The sequence below is a fragment of the Eriocheir sinensis genome, chromosome 9 (assembly GCF_024679095.1).
Source record: "Eriocheir sinensis breed Jianghai 21 chromosome 9, ASM2467909v1, whole genome shotgun sequence".
Taxonomy (NCBI): Eukaryota; Metazoa; Arthropoda; class Malacostraca; order Decapoda; family Varunidae; genus Eriocheir; species Eriocheir sinensis.
The window spans coordinates 18632774-18653949 of record NC_066517.1 but is presented as its reverse complement, the minus strand read 5'-3'; the positions used below and the strand labels follow the sequence as shown (position 1 = coordinate 18653949).

Genomic DNA, 21176 nt, shown 5'->3' with positions numbered 1-21176 from the left:
TGGCCTATCAGATGAGTTCAGAAGGCTGAATGTGGATGTAGTGGGACTCTCTTAAGTCTTAAGAGATTCCCACTACATCCACACTGAGCCTTCTGAACTCACATGATGAGCTTTAATTTTTGAGAAAGAGGGTTTAGAGGGGAGCTGTTTTGTGTGTGTGGACCCCATGACTCTAGCTGCAGTAGCCCCCTCCCATAATGGCCTGAAGCCTGAATGTAGTAATAACAGGTGAAGTTTCTTACAGGTGCACATGAGGATTGGTAACACCTGAGGATACTGCAGTGTACTGCAGCGACTTGCCTGATGGGTGAGCCTCCCATAACTCACTCTGCATCAACCCGAACTCTAGAAGGAACTGTCCAAGTGAATAAAAAATGAGTTCCGGGGGGCAGCATGAGCCAAGCATAACTGGCGCCATTATAAAAATTGCCTGCGTCATGACAGGCTTGGGCCGACCGCCAGGCCCCTGAAGAAAGCCTACCGGCGCTACAGGCGGAGATGTAAAAAAAAAAAAGTGCCTGTCGGGTATTCATAGCAACGCCTTTATCCTTTTTCCGCAGGATGTTGGTTGACAATCGTTGGCAGCGGTAATAAGTTGATACTAATGAAGGCTTTAAAGGTTGATTTAGTGAACTTGGAAGGACTGGGGCAGAAAATATTTAGGAACATGTGCTCTGGGGACCCGGGTGAAAAAAAAATAAACATGTTGCAAGTGGGTTTATGAAAATGCCTTAGTGGGTCCAGCAAGCGAAGAATAGTGAAGTATACACTCGTTTCATGAACAGACAAGAAAAAAAAAAAAAAAAAATTGAGACCTTTACTTAAGTGACAGTAGATCGGTCACATCACGAGCATGAAATCTTTAGGCATAGCATTAAATGACTTGTTCTACAGGCTGAGTAACAAAAACTACTCCATTACTGTATACAAGACAATACTTATATGTGGAGCAGAGTTTCGGGGGTCGGCGTGGCAGGCTGGCGGCGTGGCTGAACCAGTGAACAGGGTCGGGTCGGGCGGCGCCAACCTGCGAACAAAGCAAAAATTACTCAAAGTTCATCATATACAGAGCACAGTGCAAGATACATGAATACAAGTGACTGTCTGTACCCGCAGCTTTTAACTATAACCGAGCTCCATAATCGAGTTCGCATAACAATAAGCTGATAATGGGCTATTGGGCTAACCGTCCACTGGAACTCGTTGTTTGATTAAAAAGGTTATTTAATGGTTATTAGTTGCACTCTCAGATGTTGTAACTAATCTTAACCAAAATGATTAATATGATAAGTCTGTTGAGGCGTTTAAAGTTTATAAGTACCGTAAATTAGTTAATGGCTCTTGAACCATTGCGGGTTTGTGAAAATTATCAAATCATAATCGAGTTTCCACAATCGTTCACTCCCCAATGAGTTTAAACCCTCACAGCTAAGCCTCCGAGAGTAGGTCACACAATAATCAGCTGGGTGAGTGTTCATTCATAGCCATGCACCTTTTCCATTTGTCACAAGACATTGATGGCTGAAAATCGGAGGCAGTGGTAGTTAGTAAATACTGAAGAACCTTATCAGGTTGACTTGGTGAACCTTGAAGGACGGGGGCAGAAAATGTTTAGGAACAAGTGCTCTGAGAACTGAGGTGCAGAAAAACTCCTGGAGCCAGCGACTGATCAACAGCGTGAATACCTGACTACCATTTGTTTATTGTTGCGTCACCGCCGGTCCGCTGAACCACCAACACTGGCTCGAGGTCTCACTATGAAAGTCATCACGTGCAAGATTATATACATGTACATAGTCGCGTGTAATTAGAATTTAATCAAGGAAGGCTGCGTCCTAGAGGCAGTTAGCCTCCCTTGAAAGCACTTTTAGATAATTTAGAACGATGAATTTTATTACGTGCCGCATGTCTCCTAATTCCAGTATAACATTTAAAAACAATTATAATCTCTATGGACCCCTTGACATTCTTCCATGAATCCCTGGCTGGGAACCACTGTTTGTGAAAGGTTGTCATTCACATTAAAAAAAAAAAAAAAACTTTCCTCACGCCCTCCCCCTAGATCTTTCCACCGTCACCAGGTGGGCAGTACCCCTCACTTTGGGAAGCGCTGTTCTAAAGTCCTTGAAGTGGATATTTAAGTTACGTGGAATGGCAAACACCTATATATCTTCTTTATTACGAAAGGGAACGAGTTAAAAAACATGAATACATATCAAGGGTAAGAAGGTAAGATGACCACAAGCAATGACATACTGCATACCTCCTTTGGTCACGCTGGTCACCCCTTCGGCAGGCCCTCGTCCCTTTGCTCCTCCGCTCGCCTCCTCGCTCCTCCGCCGCTCTCGCCCGATTGAGCAGTTCAGCGATTTCCTCAGGAGTCTGTCTGCGCGCGCATCCCCTTATCCCTACCTGTTGATAATTACCTGTATGAGACTATTCAAACCCTGCATAACAGCATTCTTTTGTCTTTGTTTTCTGATTTAAATTCGTATTTTCCGTATATACTCAAGTTGAAGTCCGTCTAATGTAGAAGTCGCCCCCTCTCCCTCTCCTATGCTGTGATTGGCTCGATTGGGGAATAACTATAGCTCCTTCGGAAAGTAGTCCCCTTGTAAGTCCTCTTTACCTTGCCTTAGGAAAGATTGTTAACATAATTCGACGTTTAAAAATGAAGGTAAAGAATGGTTTTGTTAACGGGCTAATATCTCTTGTCAATCCTCCTTAATTTGCTCTTATAGAAGATGGTTTATGATAACTTGACGTTTAAAAATGCGAGTAAAGATTGGTTTTGCTAACGCGCTGATATCTCGTTTCCTACTTAACCAACTGACTCTTCTGTTCTCATGTATGTTTTCTACGGATCTGTAAACCTCCCGGAAGACAACACGGAGGTTCAAAGGTTAGTGGAAGGCATTTATGACAATAGTAGAGTACTTCGTATGGTAGGAAGCGGGATATGGAGGCTTTAATATAACTAATCTTGACCAAAATTATTAACATGGTAAGTCTCTGTTGAGGCGTTGCAAGTGTATGATTATCGTGAATTAGTTAACCTCCTCGTCGTTCACATATATTCCAGATTCAATTCACTAACGGGGCAAGTTTTCCGTGGATCTTCAGTCAAACCACGATTTCCGCTGGCGTGGTTCTCATATTTTCGTGGTTTTCTGACGTGTCTACGATCTTCCAAAGCTACGGCACATTTCACCGAAGGACGACGGTATTACTCACCATCATCAGCAGCAGCAATAACAAGAAACAAATGAGAACCACGCCAGCGGAAATCGTGGTTTGACTGAAGATCCACGGAAAATTTCCCCAGTGTAATAGCCCCTTTAGTGAATTGAATCTGGAATTTATGTGAACGATGAAGAGGTTAGCTAATTCACGATAATTATACACTTTCAACGCCTCAACAGAGACTTTCCATGTTAATAATTTTGGTTAAGCATTTTTGGCAGTTTCGTGACACCATGTCCTTCCAGAGCCAATGATATGGGGTCGTATACTATGCTGATGGTACTGATTTAGCTGATGGTGCAGGAAAAAGTGTAAAAAACTGTGCCGGTTAAAAAAAAAAAAAAAAAAAAACTGGCCAGTGATACGGTACAAATGTCACAACAAAACAGTACACGGCCGGTGTCGGGAGGGTTGCCCAACACACTGAGGAAACACTTCATGGCGACTCCCAAGACTCAGGAGTGTGCCCGCTAATTATGGGGATGAGGACCTCTTGACGGCCCTCCTCCTCACGTGCCAGCCCCCTCCAGCCCCCCCCCCCTCCCCGCCTCGCTGGGACTGTTGCTCCACCCACGACTCAACGACTTACTTAAGGTCACGCCCCTCAAAGGTGACCCATTAAGGGGGGGAAACGAGGTGAGGAAACACACACACACACACACACACACACACACACACACACACACACCGAACAAGTGCTTAATGTTTTTTTTGTGTGTGTGTGTGAGTCAAAAGTACAGCGCACAGCTTTAAGGATTCATATGCAAATAATGTTATAAAATTCAGAGCATTACAAGCTTGATTCAATCCGGTGATAATACACACACACACACACACACACACACACACACACACACCGAAGAGTAGTTGATTAATGGAATGTATTTGTTAAAAGTATCAAATTATGTTCGAAATGAAAAAAAATACAGGAGATTATAAGCTTCACCAACCCACACACACACACACACACACACACACACACACATACTGTCAGTCACCTGTGTGGGTTGGTTACATTTCACGCCCACGAGAGGTCGAGGGTCAGGCCGCGTCGCCAATCAGGTCACGGTGAACTTATGTCCCTTGACTCCCGGTTTTTGCTGTCTTATGGGGGGGGAGGCATGAAGGCAGAAAGGTTACGGGGAGGGGGGGGGGGGACTGATTTCCTGTGTAAGATCTTGATTACTTGTGTTGGGGTGATGTACTTCTCTGTCTGCTGGCACGAAGAGGAGGAGGAGGAGGAGGAGGACGTATGAAAAGGTGTAAGAGGAAGGAGGGAGGAAAAAGAGGAGAGATGGGGACTAAGAGTAAGAGTTAGAGGGATGAGAACATAATAAGTCTTTCTACCTCCATGGACGAGAACGAGGAAGAGGAGAAGAAGGAGGAGAAGGGTAAAGGAGGAAGGATTGCGAGTAAGAGGAAGAAGGACGGGGATGAAGAGAAAGTGGAGGATGAGGAGGAGGAGGAAGAACAGGAAGAGGATAACGGAAATAATAATGCAAACAAGTAGTAGAAGGAACAAGATGTGAAGTGATGAATAATTAGAAGTGAGAAAAAAAAGACAGGAAGAGATGGAACACTGTCTGACTTTCACCCACACCTTCACTAACGACCATTACAAGCAATTAAGTAGTTCCCGCCACTTATGGACCTCGTTATGATTTTATGTGTATACTTTCCTTGCAATACTACTACAACTACTACTACTACTACTACTACTACTACTACCACCACCACAACGAGCCTATACGTGGTACATGAAAAAGGACGTGGAAAAAGGGTTAGATGAGGTTAGAAGAGTGTTGAAGCCTCGACTTGATTTACTACTACTAGGACTGCTATTGCTATTTATGCCACTACTATGCAAACTACTATTTCTTCTACTTATGCTCCTCTTCCTACTACTACTACCACTACTAATGCTACAACTGCTCCTTCTCCTCCTTCTCTTCCTCCTTCTCCTACTACTACTTCTACTACTACTACTACTATTACTACTACAAATGAAGATATAATAGGTGAAGAAACTTATGCGAAGCTCCTTTTATCCGTAAATTTACCGGCACTTTCAACACAACGAAATCCTCAGGGCAGAACCATCTTATTAGTCAATCATCCAATTACGTGTGGAAGTGAGTGAAAAGAGGTGGACAGTCCATTCCCTGTATATAAATAACACAACGCCTTTATTTACCTACATTTGGCCAGTATGCTAAGATGGTACCGAACACACATAAGAAGAAAACTAACTTCATAACTGCTTAATTACCTGAAGACTAAGAGGAAATGATTATAACTTTACGAATGGTAGTTTTGTGCTTGTTTCAGTTACTAGAACCACCATAGTAAATAGATAGATAGATAGATAGATAGTTAGATATAGATAAATAGAGATAGAGAGAGAGAGAGAGAGAGAGAGAGAGAGAGAGAGAGAGAGAGAGAGAGAGAGAGAGAGAGAGAGAGAGAGAAACTTACCACCTGTGTCGTTCCTTCACCTCCTACACATTATCAATCCCTCATTTGATCGATCCTCCCCTCTCACCTATCAATCACCTCTCCTCCTCCTCCTCCTCCTCCTCCTCCTCCTCCTCCTTACCTGAGAGTGAGAGGAAGGCCCCGTAATAGGCCAGGCCAGGTAAGTGAGTTTCTCTCTCGCTCTCTCTCTTTCCTTTTATCTATCTGACTATCTATCTGTTTATCTACCTAGCTATCTAACAATCTCTCTATCCATCTTTCTATTTATCTATCTTTCCATCCATCTATCTATCTATCTATCTATATCTATCTACCTATCTATCTATATCTATCTACCTATATATCTATCTACATTTGTCTCCTTCTACCTAATATGCTAATCTCTCGATCTCATACTCATTCAAGGAAGCACTTAAAACAACAACATATACAACCCTACCAAAGAAGAACAAGACTGTTGTTGCTAATACAAAACCAACTAACGAGAGAGAAAGGAAAAAAAAATACTGAAGGAGGGGAGAGATGGACACACACACACACACACACACACACACACACACACACACACACACACACATGCATACTAACCTAACAAAACAAGGAGTAATATCTCGTCTGTCTGGCTGGGAAGGGCTGCACAGTGTCGCAAGGAACGGAGGCTGCGGGAAAGTATTACAGAGAGAGACGAATGTTCAGGGTGACGAAGATGAATTGTGGTGTCTGCATGCAAAGTGTTGGGGCCATAAAGGGACGTAACTTACTGGAGCGAAGGTGGGAAGCAGGAATTAAGAGCAAGATGGATGTCGTATTGAGAGAGAGAGAGAGAGAGAGAGAGAGAGAGAGAGAAAGGGGAGTGATTGTATGTTATGGGAGAAAACGTAAAAGATAGAAAAGAATAAAAGAAATGCAACTCAACGAAAATCACCTCATACTTGTGACCGTGAGCTTAAGGAAATGAAATAGTAAATAAATGAACAATAGTAATAGTAATAGTAATAGTAATAGTAATGATAGATGAATACGGAGAAGGAGGAGGATGTATAAGAGAGATTATGCAAAACATTTATTGGTCCATTTCTTTATTGCACTAACACACACACACACACACACACACACACACACACCGTCAACACATCGTAAGCTTCATACTAATACATCGAGACTGAGTGACAAACAAAAGTATATAAAAATAGATAGAGTTATATTATTTTTGCTGATATGTGACGAGAGATGAAAAGAACGGAAGACAAATAAATACAAAATATATAAATACGTTGAGCGTTGCTACTGAGTTTGTACGTAACGAAGAGGGAAGCGAGGAAGCGAAGCCTTATTATCATCCAAGACTCGAGTGATCCGCCGCCCTTATGAGCTCCTGTTTGTCTATTTCTTTCGAGCAAAACTGAGAAAACGGAAGGACTAGAAAGAAGGAAGGGGAAGCTACGGTAGATAATTAAAGAGGGAAATGCGAGCGTCCGTTTTCTAAATCCAAATGCCACTGAAAGCCCCGGAAAACAGGATATGAAGAAGAATTTGAGTTTGCTAAGGACAGAAGAGCAATAAAAGGAAGGAGGGAGAGATGAGGAGTGCTGGGAAATGCGAGCGTCCGTTTCCAACTTCAGGAAGACAATATTAGTAGAAGAATTTGAGTTTTCCAGGCGAGAAGAGCAACGAAGAAAACGCAGAAGGAAGGAGGGAGAGAGATGAGGAGTTGAGGGAAATGTGAGCACCGGGTAAATCACATCGAAAGATCGGCAAAACGGAAAGCAAAGAGGAATATGGATTTTCTGAGACTGTAAGACTGCTGATAACGATGCAGAAGAAAGAAGAAAGCAAGTAAGTAAGTAAGAGGTGGAAAGATATGCAAATGCCAGTTTTCCACTTTAAATCACACTGCAAGACCATGAAAACGCGTGAAATAAATAAATGCGAGTATTTAAGACAGGACGGTTATTGAGGTTGGCACAGAAGTCATGAGTGAATGAATAAATAATGGAGGGAAAAGGTAAGTATCCATTTTCTACTCTAAATCACACTGAGAGACTATGAAAACGATGACAAAATAGAGAAATAGGAGTTGTTAAGGAAAGCTACTGACGAAGACGCGGAGGATAGGAAGAAAGACTGATGGAGTATTTCGTTTTGAGATCGATCGATGCGCGCGGTAAAGGACATAAAAATAGGTAAAGAAAATGGGAAAGAAGGAGATGGAAAATGAGGAGGAGCGAATGCTATAATGATAAATAAAGGCAAATGAGGGAAGAGAGCAAGAAGGAGGAGGAGGAGGAGGAGGAGGCATAAAGGAGCGAGCGTGAGGAGGAGGAAGGGAAGATGAATTCATAAGAGACTAATTCTAACGACTTTCCTTCCTGGTTGATGAATTTATGAACGGAAACCGAAATGCTTGAGGTACTGGCTGTAAAGGTCATTCTCCTCTTCTCCCTCTACTTCCTCTTCTTCCTCTTCTTCCTCCTCCTCTTCTTCTTCTTCCTCCTCAGATTCCTCCTCAGATTCCTCCTCACTCGACTCCTCGCTGGATTCTTCGCTGGATTCTTCGCTGGATTCTTCGCTGGACTCCTCGTCTGATTCTTCGGAGTACTCGTAGTCGTCCTCTTCGGCGAGTTCGAGGGCGCGTTCGTAGGCGTCGAAGAACTCCTCCTTGGCCTGCTTCACGTCCTCGGTGTCCTCGGGGGCGGTGGGCAGGGCGTCGCTCTCCACCTTGTAGCCGTCCTCGTCAGCGTCATACTTGAACTTGTACTCGAGGCCCTCTGGAGCCAGGAAAGCAAAGTGGCCCTTCACATCTCCGTCCTCGTTCCGCTCCTCCGCTCGCTCGCTGTCCCCGGCGTGGTACATGAAGCTGCGCCGAGGACGGGGAAGGAAGGTTGGGTAAGGTTAGGTAAGGTTATGTGTGTTGGAGCCTCGACTTGATTTACTGCTACTAATATTACTCCTCCTCCTCCTCCTCCTCTCTCCTCCTCCTCCTCCTCCTCCTACTCCTACTACTACTACTACTACTACTACTACTACTACCCCTCCTCCTTCTCCTGCTATTACTACTACTACAACTACTACTACTACTACTACTACTACTACTACTACTATGACAACTACTGCTATTGAGGAAGAAATCATTAACAAATCAAGAGCAAAACATTCAAAGGAACTAGGAAAGATTAGAAGTGTTGTCAGCTTCACGATCCTCACATGTAAGTTCCACCGTTGCCAATGTTGAAGTGGTTCTTGAGGGACTCGAAGTTGCTCAAGGTGGCGACGTCCTCATCGTAGGAGGGCCGAGGGAGGGGCGCCGCGAGCGAGGACGCGAGAACCGCCAGCAGGAGGGCGAAGACAGCGAGGGAGGACTGGAAGGCGAGGCAGGGAGTGAGGGAGGGTGAAGAAGGGTGAGGGAGGGAGATAAATGTGGAAAATGGTGAGAGTAAATTGGACAGCGTGGCAGGTAATGAGGGAGGGAGAGAAAGGGTGCAATTTCCTTTCCCTTTGCTCTTCAAAACCAAAATATGAAATGAGTTTAAAATATCCATAATCAAGTGTCATTCTTATTTTACATGTTTTGTGTAAAGTAAAAAGAAAAGGCTGGCAAAACTTTATACAAATTGTTCATGTTTTTTTGCCATTAAAAACTAAAAAAAAAAAAAAAAGAAAATATGTCATTGAACTTTCATCTGCAATTGTCAATCTTAATTAAGATGTTTAGGTGAAGAAAAATCGTAGTTGAATACATGCAAATTAATTAAAGAAGTGATTAAGCTCCAGTTCACGGACATGACACCTGCCGAACCCACTAATTAAACTAGACAGGTGGAACGATTGCAAACCTCATTAGACTTTCTCATAAAAAATCCGCAAAAGTCGACGAATTGAGTTCATGCATTCACTTAATTACGATGAAACTGCCTTATAGAATGTATTTAGGGGTAACATCTCAACAAATAACACACACACACACACACACACACACACACACACACACACACACACACACACACACATATATACGCACAATCACACACGGTCCTCCTCCCTCCTGACATACACAGCGGCAGACACGCAGGCACTTCCAACCCTCCCCCCCCCCTCCCCGCACCCTCACACCTGCCCTCCGTAATCAATGTCCCCACCACCTGTTGCTACCTGGCGTTACCGCAAAAACCAGGTGTGTGGTGGCGCCGCCGAAAGGGAAAAGGAAGCTGAAGGTCACGAAGAGAGACACTTTCGTTTTCACCTTCACGTTTTTGTTTTCGTCATTCTTTTACCTTTTGTGATTCTGATGTCTGAAGAAAGGAGGAGGAGGAGGAGGAGGAGGAGGAGGAGGAGGAAACATGGAAACATGGACTAGCAGGCAGCAGAAAGCCTGTTGGCTCATTACTAGGCTGCCTGCGTTCTGTGATTTAATCAATCCGTTTGCCATAGGAGTGGCTTGCAGGGAAGGATTAAAGCACTTGTGTACCTACTCTTGGGAACGTTCAGTTCACTCCCGTTGCAGTAAAGTGGCGATCAATGCGTTTCTTGAAGGAGTTGATGGTCTCTGCGTTAACCACTTCTGCAGGAGATTAACCAGGAGGAAGATAGGAAAAAGGAAGAGGAGGAGAAGGAGGAGGATGATAAAAAGAGAAGGAAGAATAGGATGGCAAGGAAAATGAGGAGGAAGATTGAGAAAAAAAGGAAAATAAGGAGAAAAAGAGACACAGAATTAGGTGGAAGAAGGAAAAACAGGAAGAGGAAGCAGAAAAAGGGTTTAAAAATAGAGTCGGAACAAGTTATGGGTTGAAAAAAATATAGAACGAGGCTGATAATTGACTACATAAAACACTCTCTCTCTCTCTCTCTCTCTCTCTCTCTCTCTCTCTCTCTCTCTCTCTCTCTCTCTCTCTCTCTCTCTCTCTCTCTCTCTCTCTCTCTCTCTCTCTCTCTCTCTCTCTCTCTCGGGCAGGTGACAGGGGACAATAACACCATTAATAAGGTGAGTCTTCGTGTTCTTTACTTTTACCGAGAGAGAGAGAGAGAGAGAGAGAGAGAGAGAGAGAGAGAGAAAGTCATCACCACCATCATCATAACCACCACCACCACCACCATCATCACCACCACCACCACCACCATCATCATCGCCATCACCATCACCACCATTTTAGCCATTAATCGTACCTGTCTCAAACACCTCTACCTTCCCTACCTTACCTTCCCCCCCCCCCCCCCCCTCTTGCCACACCCCGCCCTTGTCGCCCTCACAATGCGATGACGAACACCCCTTTTCTTCCCTCTAATGTATTCAGGTTAAAACTAATGGAGAACGAGAAGTCAGGGCCGACGGAGAACCAGATGGCGAGGTGGAATTGAAACCTTAAACGGAGCAAGATGGAGTACCCTTAAGATCAGATAGAGGTGGAATCGGAAACTTTAACGGAGCAAGATGGAGTACCCTTAAGATCAGATAGAGGTGGAATCGGAAACTTGAACGGAGCGAGATGGAGTACCCTTAAGATCAGATAGAGGTGGAATCGGAAACTTTAACGGAGCAAGATGGAGTACCCTTAAGATCACACAGAGGTGGAATCGGAAACTTTAACGGAGCAAGGTGGAATACCCTTAAGATCAGATAGAGGTGGAATTTGAAACTTAAAATGGAGCAGGACGAAATATATATACCCAAAACATTAGACTGAGAGGTGGAATTGGAACCTTTAACACAGTAGGATAGCGATAATCTTACATCCGATAAAGAGGTGGAATTTGAAACGTAAAATGAAGCAGGATGAAATACCCAAAACATTAGACTGAGAGGTGGAATTGGAACCTTTAACATAGTAGGATTGAGGTTATCTTACGTCTGATGGAGAGGTGGAATTGGAGTCTTTAACGGTGCAGGATCGAATACCCTTAGCATGAGATAGAGAGGACTTACGATGCGTGTCTTATTCTCACTCTATATTCCTTTCTTTAGTTCCTGTACGTCTATAATATCTCCATTCTCATATATCCTATCAGCTAAGGAGAACAGATGATAGCCTACTTGTTTTTCTCTTTCCTATCTTCTTTTCTTCTCTATCTTCTTTCCTCCTCTATCTTCTTTTCTCCTCTATTTTCTTTTCTTTTCTATCTTCTTCTCTTCTCTATCTTCTTCTCTTCTCTATCTTCTTTTCCTCTCTATCTTCTTTTCTTCTCTATCTTCTTCTCTGCTGCCTTCTTTTCTCCTCTATCTTCTTTTCTTCTCTTTCTTCTTTCCTCCTTTCTATCTTCTATTCTTCTCTATTCTTCTCTATCTTCTTTTCTTCTCTATCTTCTTCTCTTCTCTATCTTCTTCTCTTCTCTATCTTCTTCTCCTCTCTATCTTCTTTTTTTCTCTATCTTCTTCTCTGCTGCCTTCTTTTCTCCTCTATCTTCTCTTCTCTTTCTTCTTTCCTCCTCTCTATCTTCTATTCTTCTCTAGTCTTCTCTATCTTCTTTTCTTCTCTATCTTCTTCTCTTCTCTATCTTCTTTTCTTGTCTATCTTCTTCTCTCAGCCATTATCTTCCTTCTCATCTATCTTACTGCCCCTCCTCTTCAACATAACCTGTCTGAGTGGAGAGGTGACGATGAAAGGTAGTGGAGGGGAAAGGTTTTAAGTGTATCATTATGTTTCTTATTGATGTCGCCGTTTATATATATTTTTTTTGGTCGACACATGATTAACTAACTTTTTTCTTTGTTTCCACTTCCTTCTTTCGTACATATTTAGCGTTTCCACACCTTTACTCTCTCATTCATCAGGCTAATTAAAGAGAGTTTCGGTTTATCATCACAATTTGTTATTTTGGATTACTCTTTTTCTGTAAATTTGTCGTTTTGTATTATTTTTTGGTTCTTCTTTATTCTCCGTCCATATTTATCAGTCTTTCCACACCTTTGTTCTCTCATTCATCAGGTTAATTAAAAGTTTCGGTTTAACATCACAATTCGCTTTTGGATTACTCTCTGTCATTTTATATTATTTTCGGGTTCATCTTTATTCTCTGTCCATATTTATCAGTCTTTCCACACCTTTGTTCTCTCATTCATCAGGTTCATTCTAAAGTCTTTCGGTTTAACATCACATTTCGCTAGTATGACCTTATTCTTTCATCTTCTTTTTTCATTATCTGTTCTCCTTCCCTCCGTGCCAGACAAAAGAGAGCGAAGGTTGAGGCCTATGGAAAAGCTATCTCTCCGACCTTCAACTGAACTGAACACTCGTCCTCTCTCAACTTTATCCTCCCTCTTTATCATGTTATTTAGTTCCATCTTCTTTCTTCACTGTCTATTCTCCTTCCCTCCGTACAAGATAAAAGAGAGCGAAGGTTGAGGCCGATGCAAAGGCTAATTCTCCGACCTTCAACTGAACTTAACTGAACTCTTGTATGCAACGTTGCCAGATTGTCGTACTCAGCCGCTTATATTTCCCGACTTCCTACCCCAAAACTGTCTTCTGGGGTCAAAAAACGAGACTCATTTATAGTTATCGTAAAAAGAGTTAGATACTGATGTTTCTTGGCAATAGTTAGGCGTCGGACACCGGTAAATACTATGCTCTGAGTACGATAATATGGTGCTTGTACGACCTATTCTCTTTCATCTTCTTTTCTCTTACTCTCTTCTTCTGGGCTCCAAAAACGAAACTCATTTATAGTTATCGTAAAAAGAGTTAGATCCTGATGTTTCTTGGCAACTGTTAGGCGTCAGAAACCGGTATATACTATGCTCTGAGTACGATAATATGGTGCTTGTACGACCTATTCTCTTTCATCTTCTATTCTCTTACTCTCTTCTTCTTCTGGGCTCCAAAAACGAGACTCATTTATAGTTATCGTTAAAAGAGTTAGATCCTGATGTTTCTTGGCAATAGTTAGGCGTCAGAAACCGGTAAATACTATGCTCTGAGTACGATAATATGGTGCTTGTATGACCTATTCTCTTTCACCTTCTTTTCTCTTAATCTCTTCTTCCGTACACACACATGTCCTCCAACACCTCTAAGCCTCCCATAGAAAAGGCTAATTAAAGAGAAAGTTGTGTAGTAGTATTATCTTTATCTTTTATGATGCAATTTTAATTATTCCCATCATTAGGCCTACCTGTCCTCCCATATACCAGGTTAAGTGAAGAGAAAGTTTTGGAGTCGTATCATATATTCTTTTTTTATGATGCTCTTTTTTTATCACTTTCCTGTTCGTATCATTTATTTTGTCTCCTTGTCTTTTCATCCTTCGTACGTACCTGTTCGTTCACACCTTAATTAATAACCTAATCTCACTTACCTGGACAGTTGAAGAGGAAGAATGTCAGCGTAGTCTTGTATTTCTCATTTATCACCTCTTGTTTTTTTTCTGTTCACACTCTCTGTCTCCTTATCCTACCTTCTTGCATCTGTCTTATCCTTCTTGTATTCGCTATTTATCTATCTCATTATCTATCAAGGCAGCATCATATTCCTCTTCTTTCTATTCACACGATATGTACCTTTCTCTCCGTCTCCTTATCCTACTTCCTTACATCTGTCTTATCCTTGTATTCGCTGTTTATCTATCTCATTATCTATCGAGGTAGCATCACATTCCTCATTTATCACCTCTCTTCTTTCTTTTCACACGCTATGTTTCTTTATCTCTCTATTTCCTTATCCTCCCTCCTCACACCTGCTTTTTTTCATACCTGTATTTTCCCAGTTACCTGTCTCATTACCTGTCAACCTAGCATCATACTCCTCATTTATCACCTTTTCTCATTTTATTCACACGTTATGTACCTTTGTCTCTGTATCTCCTTATCGTCTCACCTGACACCTGATATACCTACCTGACATACCTACGTCATCCATTTACCTGTCTAATTACCTGTCACCCTAGCGCCATATTCATCTTCCATCACCTTTCTTGTTGACACGTTATTTACTTCCCTTCCTGTCTCCTTATCGTCTCTCCTCACACCTGTCTCCCGTACCTGCGTCACCCCATTTACCTGCCCAATTACCTGTCTATGGGAGGTGAAGGTGGCATTGAGTGGAGGCGACCCTTGCAACACTCCTCATTTCTCTTCTCCGCTAATGGCCTCCTCAGCGCCACAATTAATCTTCCCATTGTTAACTCTTGTGTCTATCAGGTAATTATCTTTGCTAATTAATCTGCCTCACTTACTACCTTGCTCCTATTACGTCATCTTTTATCACAGTCGTTTATCTCCTTTCCTGGGGCTCCCTCCTTTCCTCCCTCTTTCTCTTTTTCGTCCTCTCTTTCTTCTCCTCTTTTTCTTCTTTATCCTTCTCATCCTCTTCTTCCTTCTAATACTCCTACTTGTTCTTCTTCTCCTCCTTCTTTTCTTATCTTTTTATCTTCTTCCTACTTCCATTCCTGTTCGTCTTGCTATTTTTCTTCTTTTTCTTTTTCCTCCTCCAGTTCTTCATCCTCTTACTTAGCTTCTTTTTTCCTGTCTTCTTCATTTTTTCTTCTACTCTTTCTTCTTTTCCTCCTTTAAGCTATTCCTTTTATTCCTTTTCTTCTTCCGCTTCTTCTACTCGTCTTTTTATTTTCCTTCTTATTTTTCCTCTTCCTCCAGCTTCTCGTCCTCTTACTTAGCTTCTTTTCCTGTCTTCTTCATATTTTTCTTCTACTCTTTCTTCTTCTTCTTCTCCTCCTCCTCCTCCTTTAACTTCTTCCTTTTATTTCTATTTTCTTCCGTTTCTTCTACTCGTCTTTTTATTTTCCTTCTTATTCTTCCTCTTCCTCCAGATTCTCGTTCTCTTACTTCCTACCCCTTCTTCCTGTCCTCCTCCTCCTCCTCCTCCTTCTTTTCCTCTTCCTCCTTTACACACGTGGTTGACCTTCCCCCTGGCCGCGTCGAGAAGGCATGGTCAAAAGTACTGGATTGAGGTCAGCTGGAGCGATATATTTACCATTTCCTCAAAGACTGTTTATTCTTCATTGATTTTTCACGGGTGGGGTTTTAATGTATAGTATTTGCACTGTGCTCTTTTGGTACTGTTCTTCTTTGTTCTATAGCCTTGGTTACTAATTATAGCCTTGGTTACTCATTATAGCCTTGGTTACTCATTATAGCCTTGGTTATTCATTATAGCTTTGGTTATTCATTACAGCTTTGGTTACTATTTTTTTGTCTCGTTTTTGGTTTTCTATATTTTGTTGTCTCCACTTTTTGTTTCCCTTCTCTGGTCTGACCTTCCTTCCCGCCTTCCTTTCTTTCTATCTCCCTATTCCTTTCTCCATTCCTGCCTTGCTTTCATCCTTCCTTCCTTTCTTTCCTCCCTTCTCTCCTTCCTTCTTACCTGTCCTTCCTCCCTTCCTTTCACTTCCTTCCTTCTTTCCTTTCTTCCTTCCATCCTTACTAACTTCCTTTTTTCCTTCCTTATTTCCTTTCACTTCCTTCCTACCTCCCCTTCCTCCTTTCACTTCTCTTCCCTTCCCTTCCCCTCCCTCCCTTCCTTCCTTCCCTCCTTCCCTCTAGCAATGTACTCAAACCTTGCAAACGGGGCCAAATTCGGGGACCTCCGCTGCTTTCTCCTTCAATGATTTAACCACTCAAACCCCTGCCCCGCCTTGCCCCACCCTTGCCCCGCCTTGCCCCGCTCTATGCACCCCCTTGCCTTCCCGCCCCTTCCCACCCTCCCTTCCTTCCCCTATCCACTCTCACTTTCTTCCCCACCTTGTCTTCATATCTTTTCCTGTCTACCTGGTTCACCCTCCTCCTCCTCCTCTACCTACCTGTCTGCACTCCATGACCTCTCTCTCTCTCTCTCTCTCTCTCTCTCTCTCTCTCTCTCTCTCTCTCTCTCTCTCTCTCTCTCCCTATACAGGGAGTGTGAGAGAGAGAGAGAGAGAGAGAGAGAGAGAGAGAGAGAGAGAGAGAGAGAGAGAGAGAGAGAGAGAGAGAGAGAGAGAGAGAGAGGAAAAAAAAGAGAAACCGTGTGACAGACAGACAAAAATAGAGACATAAAAAGGCAGAGACAGAGAGAGAGAGAAAGCACAGCGGGAGATACAAGACTGTCCTTCAGGGTACAACAATCACTCACATACGATACCTTGACATGGAGACACGGGCGAAAAAAAAAGATACAAAAAATCGCCAAAATAATATGCATCGATAAAATACAAAGCAGGTAGAGTGAGGGTGAGACAAACACACACACACACACACACACACACACACACACACACACACACACACACACACACACACACACAGACAGACAGAGTGAGAGAAAGACACGAGAGCAAAATAGTTACCATGCAGGTCATAAAGAGAGAGAAAGAGAGAGAGAGCGAGGGAGAGACAGACAGGTAGATTGATGGATAGATAACCGGACAGATTAATACCAGGTAGATTCTCGTTCAAGGTAGGGAGGTGAGCAGGTTTATATTTGGGGCTATAAAGAAAGGAAAAGTGGAACAAACAAACAAACAAACACTGACTTAGAAATGTTTGGCGGGTGAAAATTGAGAGAACAAACAAACAAACACTGATAAATGCTTGACGGATGAAAAATGAGAGAGCAAACAAACAAACAAACAAACAAACACTGACTTAGAAATGTTTGGCGAATGAAAAATGAGAGAACAAACAAACAAACAAACAAATACTGACTTAGAAATGTGTGGCGGATGAAAAATTAGAAAACAAACAAACAAACACTGACTTTGAAATGTTTGGCGAATGAAAAATGAGAAAGAATGAGAAAGGAATCAATCACTTTCACTTTTTATCTCTCCTTACCTATCTTCCCTCCCTCTTCTCCTTTCCTTTCCTCCTTTATTCTTCCCTTTCACTTTGTCTTCACTCTTCCTTCTTATCTACTCTCCCTCCTTCTTCTCCTTCTCTCAATTCCTTTTTTTTCTCCCTATCTACCTTGCATCCCTCTTCTCCTCCTCACCTTCCTTTCTTTACTCTCCCTTTCACTTTGTCTTTATTCTTCCTTTTTATCTACTGTCCCTCCTTCTTCTCCTTCTCTCAATTCCTTCTTTTTTCTCCCTATCTACCTTGCATCCCTCTTCTCCTCCTCACCTTCCTTTCTTTACTCTCCCTTTCACTTTGTCTTTATTTTCCCTTCTTATCTACTGTCCCTCCATCTTCTCCTTCCTCTCTCTCATACATCTTTTTATCCACACTTCTTCCCTTCCCTTCTCTCCACCTCCTTCATCTCTCTCTTTCCCCTGTCTCTCTCTACATCTCACTTAGCCGTTCTCTCTTTCTATCAGTTCCAAATACGATATAATCCAATGGGCTTAAACGCTTCTCTCAATTTCCAATACTCTGACCTTTACTAATATTTGGATGCTGGTGCTGAGAGGGCGAAAGAGGGAAGAGAAGAGGGTAGAGGAGAGAGGGAAAGGTGAGGAGGAAATGGAAGAGGGTAGAGAAGGAAAGAGGGGTGAAGGGAAACGGGGAGGAAAGGAGTAGGAAGAGGAGGAGGAAAGGGAAGGGAAGAGGGGGAGAGAGGAAAAGGGGGGTGAAGGAAAGGGATTGAAGGAGATGGAAGAGGAGGGATGGAAAGAAGGGGAGAGAGGAAGAGAAGGGAACAGGGAAGAGAAGAGGAGAAAAGAGAAAGGTAGTGAGGGAGAGAGGGATGTAGGGAAAGGGGAGGAAGAAGAAGAGGAGGAGGAAAGGGAAGAGAGTAGAGAGGGAGAGAGGAGTGAAGGGAAAGGGAGGAGTAAGAAAAGAATGTAAGGAAGGGGAAGGAATTTCTCAGTGATAAAATTAATTCAAATGTCTTTTTCAAGTGGCAAAAACGACAACAATAGCTACTTCTCCTCCTCCTCCTCCTACTACTACTACTACTACTACTACTACTACTACGATGAATCCAAGCCTAACAAATATAAACAATAGAGAATAGAGGAGAGTAAATATTTAAATGACGTAATAGAGCCAGACAATATACGTAGTTAAAATATGTAAGAGAAAGACAAATAGAAGGAAGGGGAGAGAGAGAGGCGGGCAAAGGAGCGGAAGGAAGGAAGGAAGGAAGGAAGAATAGGGAGGAAAAGAGGAAGTAAAGGGAGATTAAGGTGAAGATGGATGGAGAGAGAAGAGAAGGAAAGAGAGAAGGAGATAAATGAATGAATGAATGAATGAATGAAGGAAGGAAGGAAGAATAGGGAGGAAAAAAAGAAGTAAGGTAAGGCGAAAATGAGACGAAGATGAATGGAGAAATGAAAATAGAAAGAAAAAGAGGAAAAAAAGAGATAAATGAATGAATGAAGGAAGGAAGGAAAGGAGGAGATTAAGAGAGAATGAGAGGAAGATGGATGAAGAGAGGAAATAAGAGAGGAGGAGAGGAGGGAAGGAGATAAAAAGTGAATGAATGAATGGAGGAGGGAAGAACAGGGAGAAAAAGAGGAGGAATATGGATGAATGGAGAAAAAGATAGAGAGAGGAAGAGGAGGGAGGGAGGGAGGGGTGGGAGAAAGGAGGGGGAGGTAAGGAGGAGGAGGCGAGGTGAGAATGAGTTCAGAAGGAAGGTCATGCGTGTTTTTGTAGAGGTGACACACACACACACACACACACACACACACACACACACACACTCTGTCAATAGGTTACATAATTTTTCTGAGTTGTTGGTATTGTCTTCGTGTTTGAGAGAGAGAGAGAGAGAGAGAGAGAGAGAGAGAGAGAGAGAGAGAGCAGGGGCGGGCGTGTGATAAGCCTATATAATGAGTGTGACCTTGATAAAAATTCGTCCACAATTTCTCTCTCTCTCTCTCTCTCTCTCTCTCTCTCTCCCATAATATCGTTTTTGTCATCATAATTACGAGCTAAACATCAATTGAAGGCGTAATTTTAGTTGCTTTTTCAGTTTATTTTCACGTCGATGTATATTTGTACGATAATACTTAACTTTCGCAAAAATTGATACATTCTTATCATTAATATATTCTTTTCCTTTCGTGTCCACTAAAGGGCCAAAGAAAAGTTGTAAATATTGCTTCTCATTGCATCATTTTTCTCTACGCGTGAACGCATGACTATCATAGAGAAAAAAGTTGAATTCAGAATTGTTGCAGATCTTGTTTCTGTTCATCATTTTACACAACGCTCGACCTACAGACAACGTGAAAAGCAAAATTGAAAAGAAAGATAGATTCAGTAGTGATGGAGGTCTTGTTTCTTCATTCTGACCTACGCTTGCAGTGAGAAATCATGTCAAAAAAAAAAAAGAAAGAAAAAGATGAAACATGTCTCTTACACGTGTCCTGAGGTCGCTGCGCTCTCAATGGAAAGTGAAGTGAGGGGCGAGGACGAAAAATAAGACAAGTGGACGGGTTGGTATTCAAGCCGACGGGACGGCGTTCACGTCTGACACTCGAGACACATTTGGCAGACGAATCAGAATCAAATCACAACAACGGCGGGGCACAAGGTGGAGTCGGTCCGCGGCAAGGCGTGTGTTATCTGACGCTCTGCTCTTTGTTGTTTTCCTTGTTTGTGCCTTCCCGTACACACAGGCGGCGTTGGTCGTTACCTGCATGGCTGTGGCTGCGGGGAGGCACGGAGGGATGTCGTCAGCGTCGGAGACAAGCCTGCACTGTGCCTGCCTCGCGTCGGGCCTTCAATATATAGCGATCCCCACACCACGCCCTTTAGGCACCCCGGGACAAGCAAGGTTACGCGGCGCAGACCAGCCATTGGGCCAGGACAGTGACGTGGGTGTCGGTGCTACGGTCTAACTAGGCCCTCTAAGCCAATCAGCGGGTAATGGGAGTGACGTCATGCTTCCAGGGGACCAATGGCGTGGCTGGGAACTAACGAATGTCGATAGTGACGTCACGGACCCGGGGGACGCTGCGCTCTCATTGGTGACCTTCCTCAGGGCCGTAAGAAAGCAAGTTGTTGGCTACGGTGGTCAGGCGAGGAAAGGGGAGAAGAAGGCGGAGAGAAAAATGGAGAAAATAAAAAAGGGCTGGCTGGTTAGTGTTACGTGCTGGGCGTTAAAAAGGAGCCGTCAGACGTGCCACACTGATTAGCACACACCTTTCTCTCATCAGGGTCTTTAGGGTGAGCAGGTAAGGTGCGCGTGAGGGATGAGCTGATTGACGCAGGGAAGGCACAGATAGGAAAGAGTGGAGCAGGAGCGAAGAATGTGGAGGCGATGGAGGGAATGCGTGAAGGTGGAGCAGGGGCGAAAGAAGTATACAAGGAATGTGGAGGTGACTGAACAAAAGTGGAAAGGTTGGAGTAGATGCGAAATAAGTCTGAAAAGAATGTGATGATGTTAGAGCAAGGATGAGGTTAGAGCAAGTGTTAAACAGGTGTGCAAAGAATGTGGAGGTGATGGAAGGAAGGTTGGAAAGGTGCGAGTCAGGTGTGCCAAGGATGTGGAAGTGCTTGGGACAGGTGTTGTGGAAGCGAGCAGCATTTAGAGAGTGGGTATGAAAGATGGAAATGAAAAGGAAGGAAAGGAAGGTGGATCAGGTACAAA

General features: G+C 43.0%; 1 protein-coding gene across 1 annotated transcript; it reads right to left on the bottom strand.

The window, feature by feature from the left end:
• Window positions 1–6768: 6768 nt before the first annotated feature.
• On the bottom strand, window positions 6769–20379 carry LOC126996071 (glutamic acid-rich protein-like). Its single transcript, XM_050856141.1, has 3 exons — window positions 20220–20379; window positions 8923–9077; window positions 6769–8575 (listed from the first exon to the last, which is right to left on the bottom strand). Exons 1-3 carry the CDS (start codon window positions 20223–20225, stop codon window positions 8101–8103), a joined length of 636 nt encoding a protein of 211 aa, XP_050712098.1. The 5' UTR covers window positions 20226–20379; the 3' UTR covers window positions 6769–8100.
• Between the last annotated feature and the right edge of the window lie 797 nt (window positions 20380–21176).

Bases quoted from the DNA above. Each gene is read 5' to 3' on its own strand.
- LOC126996071 (XM_050856141.1), bottom strand. The intron at 8,576-8,922 runs GTGAGGATCGTG...TCCTCGGCGCAG, and splicing joins GGCAACGGTGGAACTTACAT to CTTCATGTACCACGCCGGGG.